Source organism: Talpa occidentalis, unplaced genomic scaffold, assembly GCF_014898055.3.
Source record: "Talpa occidentalis isolate TD23 unplaced genomic scaffold, MPIMG_talOcc4v2.1 talOcc4.10, whole genome shotgun sequence".
Classification (NCBI taxonomy): Eukaryota; Metazoa; Chordata; class Mammalia; order Eulipotyphla; family Talpidae; genus Talpa; species Talpa occidentalis.
In genome coordinates this window covers 14992831-15007645 of record NW_023600993.1, presented here as the reverse complement: position 1 = coordinate 15007645, position 14815 = coordinate 14992831, and the positions used below count along the sequence as shown (strand labels likewise).

General features: G+C 37.8%; 1 protein-coding gene across 2 annotated transcripts in view; it reads right to left on the bottom strand.

The window, feature by feature from the left end:
• KCNH8 (potassium voltage-gated channel subfamily H member 8) overlaps nucleotides 1–14815 on the bottom strand; it is a 246037-nt gene that overhangs the window by 22789 nt on the left and 208433 nt on the right. For both annotated transcript variants that reach the window (XM_037524877.2, XM_054691469.1), the window contains exon 12: nucleotides 3338–3376. In XM_037524877.2, the coding sequence (XP_037380774.1) occupies nucleotides 3338–3376 (39 nt within the window). The remainder of the gene's footprint in view (nucleotides 1–3337; nucleotides 3377–14815) is intronic.

Here is a 14815-nt window from a genome sequence, read left to right as displayed (position 1 = left end):
AAAATTATATTATCTCTGAGAATAAAAATCTTTCCTGTTTTGGATCACATATAGTGAAAGATCAGATATGTGTTTTCAGTGACTCTGCTTCCGGCTCAACCTGTTCTCACAGGTAGGCAGGAAATGAAGCAAACCTTTCAATAGGCTCCCCTTGAAGCGCCTTGGGAAAGGAAGGAGAAAGTATATACCACCCCCATTCTAGGTCCCCTGGATTCTTGACTGGGGTCATTCAAACTTACAGGCTAAGAAGTAAGGATGAGATAGGAAAGGACAGCTGAGGTGATGATGGAGGGGCAGGGTGGAGAGGACAGCAAAGGCTAGGCTCGTGGCCTTCCACAGAGTCACTGTCTGGGTATGTATACATACAAGTATTGCTCTGCCTAAGACATGGTTTTCATGCTCTGAGATCAATACATCTTTCTGTGCCTCATTTTCTTTTGAGGACACAATCACTTATAATGGCTTATAAAAATTTCTAGTAAAAATAAGATAATAAATGGAAAAGACCTAAGAGTACAATTTAAATCATGAGATGTCATGGTTGTAACTCCATTTTGATAATCTGTTGGCACACTGGCCTATAAGGTATTTTACTGTAAATATGAACTTGAACCTGGGGTGACTAACAGGCCTCACCCATTCATTTAGGTCATAGGTGCTGAGTGAAACTAAGGTCAGTTTACTCATAAGGTTTTCTTGTACTTTAATATTAGTAACTCAAAATGTCTTGAGGAAACGTTTTAGTAGACTCATATTCCCAACTAGATATGATTATTTTAATAAATGGTGAAGTTATTAATTCCTTATTGGGGTAGTCATTGTTTGCTTTTATTTGTTTTTACCACATTTTAAAATTTTGTGCTGTTAACAAAAGTTGGGCCCACATGGAATTGTAGGGAACATTTATATACTCGTTCTATAGGATAGAACTTAACTCACCCAGCTAAAGAAACAACAGGGCACCCTTCTCAAAGAAATGAAAAACAATGAATGCATTCTCTAATAGGACTATTGTTTATATTTACATTGACAATTTAATCATTCCTTTGTTTCAAGGAGACTCCATTAGCCCTAATAGAATCCTCTGACTAATAACCTAGAATGTTTGCACTTCTACAAGTCTGTTTAAATTTCATATTTTCATTTGTCATGGAGACTTGATATCCTGGGCAAGTTGCTTAGATACTGACTCCTGTGATCAAGACAGCTGACATTGCTTATAATAAGAATTGATTATCCTACCTACTATATGGAAGAGCAAAAATGTAACCCCAAAATTGAAATTCAAAAAAAATTATCCCATCTACTATCTACTAAATGCTCAGACCCAGAATAGCTTTCTGTGCACTTTTTTCAGGTCACCTACACAGAAACAGCTGTTTTTCTTGTACAGCAGGATGCACCTGCATGTACATTGCCATAAAGTTCAACCACAGATTCTTCCTTCTCATCTGACCTACTCCTTCATTCTCTTTCTGAAAAATGCTTCTGTGATATCAGTGAAGGTTTTTGCACCCATCATCAAAGAAATCTTTAATTCAACTCATGACATTTTGGCAGGATAGTCATTCAAACTCACAAATGAATAGATTCACTCACACCTATCTTGACTAAAGGAGAAACCTAATAAAGTCTTCTGGTTGAATGCATGGACCTTTGGTGACACAATCCTAGAGGGCCTGTGGTTTACTAGCTACAGTGTTGGTCAAGTAATAGAACTGTTTAAAGTCTTGGTTTCCTCAATCGTAAATTGGTAATGGTGTGATTAAAAAAAATTAGAGAATGGAAGTTATGCACTTAGTAAAATTCATAGAAAGTCCTTACTAAATGCTTGCATTTGTAATGATGATGATGATTACGAAGAAAATAGAAACAACATTTACATCATAGCATATTTATATAGAGCATCATAGCAGGTGCTATAGAGAGTGCTGGTTATCTTTTTACATAATCTCATCTTTCATAGTTAACAGAACTCTTAATGTACCCTGCCCACAAATCATCATCTTTGCCTTTCTTTGCCACTTGATTTGACCTTAGGTTAAATTTTGAGTTGATAGTATAGAAAAGCATTGGTCCTAAGAAACTTTTAGGAAGATTCATAGTAAGAGGGAGACTTCTATCTTGTTTTCTCACATTTCTTTGGTTTCTACTCTTAAATATGAAGTGGATGATGGATCTCCAGCAACCATCTTAGAAAATAAGGAGATCTTGAAGGAGGAAGCTAAATACTGAGAATGATAAAGCAGTAAAAGAAAGTTTGGTATCCCATCGACACACTATTAGTATTTGGAGGTGTCCATGAGAGGGAAACAGTGAAGTCTTAAAAACCCTGTTGTTCTAGTGGTCTTTATATTGCAAACTAATCTCAGCCTAAATTATACAGATTTTTTTCCCCATGAAAGTTAAGGATATTGTATTCTTCAGAGAGCTATGAAGGGGGGAGGAATTGAAATTGGAAATCCAAAAGAAAGCCACATCTCTCTTCATGATAAAGAGAATATAGGAAAAATTCTAAGGGAAAACATGTAGAGTTTGTATAGAGTAGTGAAAAGAAGTTGAGAATAGTTGAAACATAAAGATCATTTTCCTTTGTTTCTGAGGGAATTTTGTAGAGATTAGGGAGAAAAGATAACTAGTGCCAGAGAGAAATGTGGTTCAGAGCATTGAGATGTGTTCTTAATAAAAGCAAACTGCATTTGCTCCCCCATCAAACCATCTTCAGTAAATTGTTAATGCCTTTGAAATGTGTTCTGTGATTGGATTTATTTATGTGCCCCTGTGTGTATGTGTATGCATGTATGTGAATGTTGGTTCTGCTTCTAAGAGCCGACAGAGCAATAAAAGGAGTTCTTCGTAAGGTTCCTGTCATACGATTCCCGGTAATGAAAGCCCAGGAATCAGATCAGATATATCACAGATCTTTAGGAAAGTTTTCTGTGAAAATAAAGGGTATTTAATAGCTGGGATTGTTTGAAGAGCTCCAGTGAAACCACTTGAGACAATCCCTGAACCATATTGTTTAAAGCATGGGTAATCATGTCACTACATCAATTGGATGCTTACTGATCACTAATTTTAGAAATAATAAAAGTACTTCTAAGACCAATACTTCAAGACTGTTACTTTGTTAGGTCTTAGTGACAACCTACTTTACAACAAAGGTAGAGCTATGAGTTTCAATACTTCTGGATTTCTAAATTCAAGAAAGTCACTGCATCTCTTGTGAGAAGTATATTAAGTAAAAAGAAAATACATAAAGTCCTCTAGGGGAAGATAGATTTATGGAAATTCTACAGATTTGAGATAAATATTTGCTCTTTGGCAAAAGCCTTACCTGTGAGACTGTAGATTTGTTCGATAATCTTGATATCACCTGAAAGAACAAACAAACAGAAGTTGTAATGATCATTTAAACCTTCCCCTCTGGGAAAGGATTGGAGAAACTGGCTTCTCAGGAAAGAGACAAAAGTTCAGAATTCTGGGGGGCAGGGATGATGGGCAGTGTAGTCCAGTTAAGAGAAAATTCCTCCATAAAGATACCAAAAATACCTCCCACGCCTACCACCAAGGATCTCTAACTGACCAGTGTGGTTAACAAAAAAGAGAAGAGCAAACTGAAAGTTTAGTATAGGATACCTAGGAAATAATGAACAAAATAGTGAATGTATTGACTGTTTTCCATCTTGACTTTCTCATTGTTCTAGCTTTCCATCTTCCCTCTTCCTCTTTGCTCCCCTTGTACTACATTCTCTCATTTTCCATGATTTTTCTCTTTGACTCTGAAAACAAACCCATGGACTTTAAAAAAAATTAATTTCATTTCTTTCTATTTCTTCACCTCCCTTCTTACTTAATTACGGTGGAGGTAATATCTCCTTTCTTTGTCATTTGGTTTACTCACTATGCTGTTCCTTGTGGAGGGAATTATGTCTTGGGGGATCCTGAGCCTCTATACACTTGAGCTTAAGATCCCATTCATTGTAAAAGAGAAAAAATGCTGCTATCAGTTGTGATATGCCATCAATTGTAGACATATCTCAATTTTAGAGATGCCAAAGTGTGAAAACAAGTATGTCATAGAATTAACTAAGCGTGGATCTCAGGTCCCATCTTGTATACAATCAAACTATGGTGCTGTTGAGGAGTATGTGGAAAAAGCATGTGCCCTCCACGATGTACAAGAAAGTTCAAGACATTATGATATATCCTGGAAACGTGCTTCACATTTTAGCTACATTGTCTTTTGTTCAGATATACTTCTTTTATTTTAAAGTGGTAATAGATGCTATAAATTAACATAATTTTATTCACATGAAAAAAAAAACTTGCACTCGAAAATGATCTGCCTTGTAAGTGAGACATATTTGGTAATTCTGTCACCCACTCACTGTTTTTTTCCCTAGATGATTAGGGAAATAGATCTGTTATTATTTATACAAATGCCAGCATCATTATTGCTGTGCAAATATATGTTTCATCAATGTTTAATTTTATCAAAGCAGTCAACCCATTCTACATCTGCTTAGTTGCCTAAATATGCATTAATCAGAAGTATTGTAGACATAAGTTTTATAATAATTCCCTAAGTGGTGACAAATAAAACAGCTGAATAATTAAAATGTGAAAAATAAAACAAAATTATGGTGCTGTTGCTACTGTGGTAGACACAAAAATGTGTTTTAAGAAGCCTTTCAGTAACAACTTGGTAGAGAAAAGGAATGTCCCAGTAGGATTTAGGGGTACTCAGTGAGATTCAGAAATGAACAGTTTCAGGTCAGAGGTCCCTTTGAGGTAAGAGAAAGGTGCTGATCTTAGTGTCTTCTAATTGGAGTGTGACTCAGCTCCTTAGTTTTCCTGTTAGTATGAGTTCTAGCAAGTTGCTCAATCCCACGTTGCCTTTTATGTATCAGCACTTTTCAAATGTGTGCACACAGGTGACTAGAAGTGACTCTGTAGACTCTGCTACAATGGTTTGTAGACCTAGCAGATCACAGGATGCCTTGAGGGAGGTCCCTAAACAAATCAGATTCCAAGGCACCAGCTCCAGCGAGTCTTTTTTTTTTCCCAAAGATTATTTATTTGTACAAGAACCGGGGTACAAGCCAGATGCGCAGGAGGGTGAGAGGACCCACAAGAGACAGAGTGGGGAACAGAACAGGCAAAATGATGAAATACACTGCTGAGGGGAGCAGCAGGCGAGACAGGAAATGTCTGCTGTGCCATGTGGGACTCTCGCCAGCCGGCTGGGATCGAACCGGCGCTGCAGAGGCTGAAGACAGTTTCACAGCGCAGCACTCAACTGCCTGTGCCACCAGGGGAGGCCCAGCGAGTCGCTTTCAGTTGGTGGTAGGTGGGACTCAGGTCTCCAGGTGAGGTTTGGGGTCATCGATTTAGTTCAAGCCCCTTTCTTTGGAGATGAGGAAACTTCAGCCCACAGAGATGAGATGACCTGTTCAATTCATGCATCATGTCAGTGGCCAAATCTTTTCCCCAAGCCTCACACCCTCACTCTCTGTGTTCCTTACACAGAATTGTAAATTTTCTTAGGTGCCTCTTCCAGTAGTCAATGCTGTCCCTTGGGCTAAAGTCTTTATGCCTGATGTGTGTATTTTAATGTGGCACTGAGCTGGATGATTGCTACATGGCAGACCCCAAAATCTCATGACACTAGGTTACCCAAGCTCTACTTGAACGATTTCAGAGTCCCAGAACTCTTTGGAAATTTAATGGAAAAAAAAAAATGCATGGATATGACTTGTGAATGGAAAATGTTAATCAATCCCATTTTTTAAGTTGTTCCAATAGCTAGAAAAAGACTCAATGGCTTTGAAAGTTTTGAGAAATGCAGTCTTACTCAGGTTTGAGTCCTTCGTACATGAATTTTTTTAAACTTTCAGATGATAGGAAGAACTGTTGGTAATCTTCAACGGGGATAATTTAAAAAGGACTGAAGTAATAAGAGGTTGGCGTTCAAGGGGAAGTAAATCAGACATAAGAGAAGGAATGGAAGTTTTAGCAATCAAGTCTCAAGAGGGAAAGATGGTGAAGGGTTAGCCCACTCGATCTTGGAATTGTACCCTCAGTCTGTCAAGATGGAAGTAGTCAAGTGTGGATAAGAAGGACTGAGGATATTTCTCAGTTTTCTTGAACAGACTTAAGACTTTATTACCTTGTAGATTGTGAGAGAAACATATTCTCAGCTATGGTGAGTTGTTTCAAAAGTGTCTACATAACTTTTATTCTCCTTCCATCCAACTCTATCCTACTGGCATAGTCTGTCACTCTGTGAGTCTAGTAGAAACTGAGAAGGAGGATTCTTAAATGGGCAAATACTATTAATTGCCATGGACAACTATACTATCAGCACCATAAAGGCAAATCAAATTCACAATTGTTTTCAGATGATGGCAAGAAGGCCTCAAAATTCTACTATGGAGGTTGAATTGCAAATGGTAGTCAAACTAAAATAGATTTTAGATTAGAAAAATGTATGTATTTTCTCATGTTGTCTAGTTTACTGAAAACATTTCTGTAAGCGCTTTCATAGGCACATACCTGACCTTGGCCATCCAACTCATTTTCCCCTAAATTTTTAAATTCCTCAATAGTAAATTTTCTTCATACTAGGATTTCCATGAATTTTTTTTATTTTAAGGGTGCTCTTTAATTTTTTTCATCTATTTTCCCCATCCATTAAGATGTCTCTGAATTATGACAGACAGTACTTTATTTGACAACAAGGTTTGGGGTCCAACCTTTCAAGAGATGCTAATACCCCACTTTTTAGAAAGAACTTGAGTGGTTTTCTAGTAGTTGTAAGGTGTAATCAATAAGCTGATTTCAAGAGGCTAAACCACCAAGAAATTGACTACTATGAAACAGGAAGGAATAATGTAAATAAAAACCTCTATATTAGGAATCCTATATATAACCCAGGGGGCCAGTAGTTCAAGGAAGGTAGGAAATCTATTTCCATCTTTCACTCTGTCCACACATCAGAATTACAAGCCCCTGTATAACTCTGCAGCTATGGAATCTCCTAAGACACTGAAGTGCTCTGTAAGGGATGTTATCTATAGCTGATTGCTCAATTGGGAAATGAAATGTGAATTACTAGCCTCTTCTTTCTAACTGATTCATAATATCCTCTGCTTTGTTAATAATGCCACATTGATTAAGTCACAAAGCAGATTGAAAGAACATGTGTCCTCATTCAGAAAAAGGGATTATCAAATATTTTATCTTGTTCACTGGACGACAACATTACTATAATTGGTGGCTGTTTGAGATAAAGAGAATATTAATGAAAGATACTGACAAATAGCTCCATAACTCACATAGTTAAAATGCCTACTCTTACAAAAACAAATAATTACCATGTAGTACAGGCAAGTAGCAAATCCATAGCTCTCATTTTCATTTTTTGATGTGTTTCTTCTATAGAGTCAAATGGAGGTGCCAATAAGTAGTGGATGACAGCAACGGTGGGTGGAAAATGGGAAGAGGAGTTGGAAGCCGCTAGAGAAATGATAGGCTTTGAAAAAGGAAACATTTATTTTCAACTAAACAAGTCTGAGAGTGCATCACCATCTAAGCTCAAGTAGAGACTTCTAGGCTGGCCTGAAACCCTTAGTGGGTACTAGAGTTTCCACTGCTTTTTGTATAACTTAAAAATAGAAATGAGATTTTAATGAAAAAACTGATGATCTTGACATTTTCCAATTTCAAGCTGAGCCTTGCGGTCAAGACAAACTATTAAGACTGAGAGGAAGATTCTCTTCCTTTAGGTAATTGCTATCACTTCTGATGCAGAAAGCACAGGTCAAATAAGGGGGTTCTGAGTTTACTGTGTGCTGCCAGCCAAAGCTGGGGAGTCAGCTATGGAGCCTCTGGTGTAGGAAGCCCCACAAAAACTTATCAGTGATGTATATCATGTTAAAAGTCCTCTGTGCTGGGGGATTGGACCTTTTTAGGAGGTAGGATAGTACAGTGGTTAAAGAGCTGGGATGTTCCTAGTCCAGTTACTCATCTTTTTGTGTCTGTTTTTCTATAACCTTAAAGGTGGTACATTTGATAACCCACAGTAAGTCTTTAAATTACTTTTGCTTTTCTATTTTATTAGAAATAACAAAGGTAATTCTGTCTCTGTTCTCTCACAGAAACTCTCCTGGATTTCTTCCGTTCAGATGTTTCTTCTGATGGGAACATCTGATATTCCTGCCAGAGGTGACAGGTAGGTGATGCCAGGACTTCCTGGCCTCTTTTCTTCTTCCAGGGAGAACCCCCTGGGATTTTCTCACTTCAACTTAATTACCCAAAAGGAATTTGCACATAGGATTTATGATGAAAAGGTCTTTGCATAGCTATACTTGTTAAGTACTTGGTCTGGTATCTCCATGAAGAATAATAATATTAATAAATGTTAATGATATTATATTTGCATATATTATGAAGAAAAGTTTTCATTGAATTAGCGGGGAATAGGACATTAGTAGCTAAGTCATGGATAAATCATGGGTATCTAAACATTCACACAGGTGGATTTGTCCAACTTGAAACTAACACATATGTAGGACTCAAGTCCTTAACCAACGTGCCATGAACTTCCTAAGCATAAGTTTTCCCCAAATTGTTTCCTTAGCAGAAGGGTCATTCCATGCTACACATCCACAGATTTATTTGCACAACACTAGTTGGAATATCTCACATGAAATAGCGACACGGCATTCTATTCTTTCTCTCTCAATCCTTTATCTGAAGCAAGAGAAGACTTTGTCCAAGGGAATGAATATAGTCAACAGATATTGCTAATATACAGATTAACTCAAGCATGATTTCAGCTTCCTATTTCTGAATTCAAATGCATGAATTACAAGGGTTTAGAATTAAAAGAAAGTCCAAAGAAGTATCTTAATACTTATTTAAATACTTGTAAAATGTGGGGTGATTTCGAGGGAGTTATTTGCTAATATATGGTTCATATCATTGGAGGGTGGGGAAGGAAGCATACATACTTTGTGAAGAAAACAACAACTCTCTCAGCGATGACATACAGCTTAAAGAGCTCAGTCTGAAGGAGCTATGTACCAAATCAATGATTTGGGAGTTCAGCAGGGTAATCAGTGCTAAAAGAATTTACACAGTTTAAACTCATTATATTGAGCCAAGATCCCACTCCCCCCAGTGACCTGCTTCTGATTAGGGTACAATGGCTCCTGGTTAGCCTGTAAAATCAGCTACTATGTAATTGTAAGGAAACACAATTGCTGGTTTCATAAGATTTTCAGGATACATGCTGAGCACTTTGGTTCCAAACAAGGCCGGTGAAGAAAGATGCTCAATTTGGTGTGAGAAGTTAGTGCATCTCAATTCCCCGATGGCCCTTTTTAAGCTAATAGTGAAATGCCTAATTTGCTGCCTAGGAGGCCCACTGTCAATTATGAACTGTAACAAAAAAGTTGAACAGCCCCTGTATGTTGAGGACAGTGTTTGAACTGGTATGAAATGGGCTACTTTGCTTATTGGAATGATAGTACCTAGGTTAAGTCACTGAAAATGGTCCCTGGCATGGGGCCATGACAGTGGGTCATAGGCAGCTTGTACATGACCAAAGGCATGCATTTATGTAGTAAAAAACTCTTTGAGGGCCTCCTCTGGTGGCTCAGTGGTTGAGTGCTGGGCTGCGAAGCTGCCCGCAGCCTCTGCAGCGCTGGTTCGATCCCCAGCCTCCGGAGAGGGTCCCACATGATGCGCAGACCTCTCCTGCCACCCACTGCTCCCCTCAGCAGTGTATTTCGTCGGTCTGCCTGTTCTGCTCTCCACTCTGGCTCTGGTAAAAATGAATATAAATGAATAAATGTATAAATGAATAAATAAAATCGTAAAAAAAAGGTGGAAAGATTAAGAGAAAAAAAAAGAGATGGATCCTTAAAAAAAAAAAAGAAAAAAAAACTCTTTGAAACTTTAGCATGAAGAATAGTATTCATCACTGCATTCATACTTTTACCAAATATGCAAATTTTTACTAAGCATGCAAATTTCTAGGTAAGCAAGAAAGCCTCATAGTTAGGAGATGCGAGGCCAAGCGTCTTATGTTACAGCTTTCTTATATTCAAACATGATGTGTGGAGCACATCACAAGATATTATTGACTGACTACATATTGACTAAAAGCACGGCTTTTTGAGAATTCACAATGTGAACACACATCACTGGAATTCAGAAAGAAATGTCTGATTTGGTAATTTTGTCTGTCTAGTGATGCTCCAGAAAGTTCTCTGAACAAAAATTATCCTAGACAAAGTATGCTTGGATCTATGTCCAGTTTCCTTCTCTAGGTCTCTTTCTTTTTTAACAAGTTTTTTAAATTGAGGTATCACTGGCTTACAACTCAATGTAACTGACAGGTACAGGTTCACATGTCCTCAGATGTGCTACTACACCAAGCCCAACACCAAAGCTTCAATAGTCCTCTGGCATAGTCTGTTGGGTCCCCTCACCTCTTTGCTCACCATTTCTTCCCTGTCTCCTCTGATAGCCTCAGTTCTACTATGGGATCTCTAGGGCTTAGTTTCAGCTTAGTTTTTTCAGGTCTTTTGTTTTGGTTCTTTACAGTCCACATTTGAGTGAAATCATCCAATTTTTGAAAAACATAGAATACACATGAATTTGCATGTCATCCTTGTGCAGCAACTATGCTCATTCTAATTTTAGTCTGTGTGCTGCCAAGGTGAGCACTGGGTCTATATTCTTGCCTAAAACATGCTTCTGGTATGGAAAAGCTGCTTCTCCAGTTATTTAGACAGTAGTGTGTATTTTCTTTTTCTTTTTTTGCATACTTATATTTTGAGTCTGAGCTTTCAATATAAGATACATTTCCCTTAATCTTTTAAAATAAAAGAGTGAGGAATTTAAGGAAAAGTTTGTGGGGAGAGGACCCCTTTTGGAGTTATCTCATGGCAGCTTAGTCACCTTTTCCAAGTTTGAGGAAAAGCACAGTGATCTCCATTGAGGAACTCTTCTTCCTCATAAAAATGGGAACAGGGACTAAAGCATATCCATTTAGAAGGAACATAACTTCTTATAGATGGTCATTTTGAATTTATAGAACTATCTAACCCAGTTATTTATACACTTGTACAAAAACATCATTCTGTTTAGTTGCACATATGAAATAAATTTCCATTCAGAACAAATTTTACATGCAGAACAGATTCTTCTCTTCAAGTTTTAAAAGTACTTCCATGCTAATTCATTCAGAATTCTTAGACATTTACTTTTACTTTGGAAAGTGCTATTAAAGTGACTGGTAAATTATTTAGAAAAATGGAAGCACTATTTTCAGGCATGAATACCTTCCTATTTATCAGTGTACTTGGTAGATTTACTTTTTATAAGACCAGGATTTCTTAAATATCCATTTTCTCTGTTCATTTGCTACTCTTCATATTTTTTCTTAAAATATGCGATGGTTTGCATACCAATGTTGTGTTTCCTGAAGAATGTAGTCTTATTTAAATGGAACACAAAAAAGCAGTAATGAAAGAAAACACACACATAGAGCAAAACAGTTTAGGGCCTGTGGCTCTGACTGGCTAGCTGTTCACCAACTGTATCCTCCTAGACACAGAGGCAGATGAGATTTCCCAGACTCCTGCACTTAGGCTGAACCGTGGTTTCTACATCTGAGCCCAGAGTGATATCAGGAGAGCCTTCATATTCTCTCACTTCATCTGATTGGCTGGTTGGGAACAAAGTATTGAGTGGAGGACTTTAGGTTCTAAAGTACTCTGAGACCTCAGGGATGATGGAGTCATCAGATAGAGAAAACCTGGACCCCTGAATCAGTCTGTGAAGAGCTACCATCTGTATATAATGATATGAATGAGATATATCTCTAAAACCTTTATTCTATGTCATAGAGTAGTGTGCTAAGACTTGGAGCTATTCATTATAGCATTTAGCCCGGCCCTACTAATAGTCAGTTATCAATCACCAAGACTAGAGATGAGAAAATAGAAGCCCACTGAAGCCATCCAACACTTAGATGCACTGAGTCTAATATCTAGCATCTATTACTCTTTATGGCATAATCACATTTGTTTTTCTTTGGCTTTTCCATATGGGATGCTAACATTTTATACTAACAAAATGGAAGGGTGACTAATAACATTAAAGAAAAAATGTAAACTGTATAATCTAGAATATAAATATGCTTTGTTAGACTTGGAACTATTTATGAATGCTGGCAAAATACAGTGACACAGATTGGCCACCATATGCTCTGCTTTTAAAGACCTTAGTCTTTCAGGGTAGAAAATATAAGTGGGATTACCACATCACTAAAAGCTTAATATCTTGCAGATGTTCATCTCAGATTTTTCCTTAATCATTTCCCTCAATGGCATGGAAACCAAATCCTCTAAATCCCAATCCGTCAACAGAAATGCTTCTTCCTGGGTCCCTCCACCCTTGTAGGTTTGTCATCATTACCACCTGCTGGTGTTCTAATTCATAATTTCAAGGTACTTCAATTTTCCCCCTTACTTGGCATCGTATTTGCTCCATATTTCTGACAACTTAGCTACTGTTTCCTCCAGTCACTCTTGGCATCCCAGAAAGCTGGGTTTAAATGGTGAGCAAATAGATGCCTCAAATGTGATGAATCCGGGGGCCTCCAGATCTGCCTGCTGAGCACAGTCTGCACTGCGGTGTAAGCAGACTGTCTCTGCCATATGTCATCCTCTCTGCTGTCTACACCCTTTTGGGGAACTTCATGGGAAAAGCACTATTAAAGATGTTTATCCTGGGATTTTGTAATTTGTTCTTAATTTTCATTTAATTTCCACCAACTAAGCTCATTTACAATTGCTTTAATCATTCTACCCACTGACTCGAAGCTCTAACAGTTGAGTCTAGGTGTGGGATTAGGGGACTAACTGAAGAAATGTCCCACATCACCAAGGATGACCTGGGATACATTATTAGATTAGCATCGTCCAAACAGTGATGTATTCACTGCAGTAAAACATTCAAGACCATTCATACAAGTTCCAGGCTACCAAATTCTTTCACAGGAACAAGAAACAAATAAGATTATGTTGTTTAAAAAAATAGTAACGTTTCCACAGATAATGTATGTGCAAGTTGATTGAGAAATGGGGAAAACACTAATTTAATGATATTGGGGAACACAGAGGAAGAGGGACTCAATAGACTAGGGTGGAAGACTGTGGGTGCCTTGGTGGTGGGTGTGGTTTGGTGAAATACACCTGAGAGATGACTCCTGTATTTCTGAATCAGATAGTGTTGTAAACCAACTGTCCCTTAATAAAAAAATTATTTAAATATTGCTTCTCTCACTGATACTCCCAATTCTTTTACATCACTCTACGTATAGGAGAAGGTGTGAATATATAAGAAGTACTGAGAAAGTATTACCTGTTCGCAAATGTGGTATACTTACACTTCACAGAGATTTTTATTCATTTCAATAAATAAGGTGGCCTCCAAATTCTCACAAGGAAGAAAATGTTTCTGGAAAGAACCTGAAATGCTATTTTACATTTGAACTGATGGTGGAGGGAGATTTCCTAAATTTACTGTTGAACATTGAATGAGGGAGGGAGAAAGAACAATGATTGAAAAGCATATACTTGAATGGGAAGAAATTCTCCCAGAAGCAGTCTGTGACCACAGGGTTATTTAACAAATGGAGGGACTTGGGAGCAAATAAATGCAAAAATACCAGGAGAGAGGACACGTCGAATGGCCAAGTTACAATAGTTTTGCCACCTTACTCATCCTCTTGTTAATAAGATGTCTTTCCTGAAATTTTTAGGCCCAGTGGGGTTTTTGATGAGACAAGACAAGTGCTATCATTAATGCTTAGAAGATTAAAGTGGATGTGTTATTCTCAAAATTCAGAACAGCCTCTGTTGAAAATCAGAAGGCCTAAAGGAGACCAGGGACTTTGAGGAGAGTTAAGTTGATTTGTGGCAGCAGGTGTTAGTGGACAAATGCACTAGACTTTAATTTAGATTGCCAGTATTGGACTCTATAATGTTTGATTCTTTCATCAATTCTGTATTTTAGGCAGTGTACTGCTCAGCCACTCAGTTCCTGTACGGATCTGACTGTACTCAGATCTGTAAAGCAAACACATTATTCAAATCTCAGTGATTAAATATTAAATTAAATGAGTAAACAACATATTTAATAAACACTAGCATCCTTTCCTCATCTGTAGATGGTTCACTAAATATACAGTTGACAAGAGAAATGAAAACTTGATAAGATATATTTTGAGTTTGTTGGACTGAATTTTATTTGAAATGCATGCTTGGTGTTGTAGATGGGAGATTTTATCCATAATAGAAGTCCTCTTTGACTGTGGGAAGGCAGTAATCTAACACATTTAAGGTATATAATTCACTCTGATTATATATCTAACCAATGACTGGAGTTTTTTTTTAAAGATTTATTTATATTCATGCATACAAGAGCTGGGGTGTAGGTTAGAGGTGCAGGGGAGTGAGAGGATTCAAACTAGAGAGGAGACAAACTAGGGAGCGGAACAGGAGGATTGACTGAAACACACTGCTGAGGGGAGCAGCGGGCGAGACAGGAGAGGTCCCCTGCCCCATGTGGGTCAGCATCCTGGTCAGGGTATCAAACTCGTGCTGCAGTGGCTGCAGATTGCTTCATAGTGCTGACGCTTAACCCCTTGCACCACCAGGGAGGCCCCAATGATGGAATTTTAATTCTGTAAGTGAATAAAATTTTCTTTTCCCTCCCCTTAGGGCACTTGTAA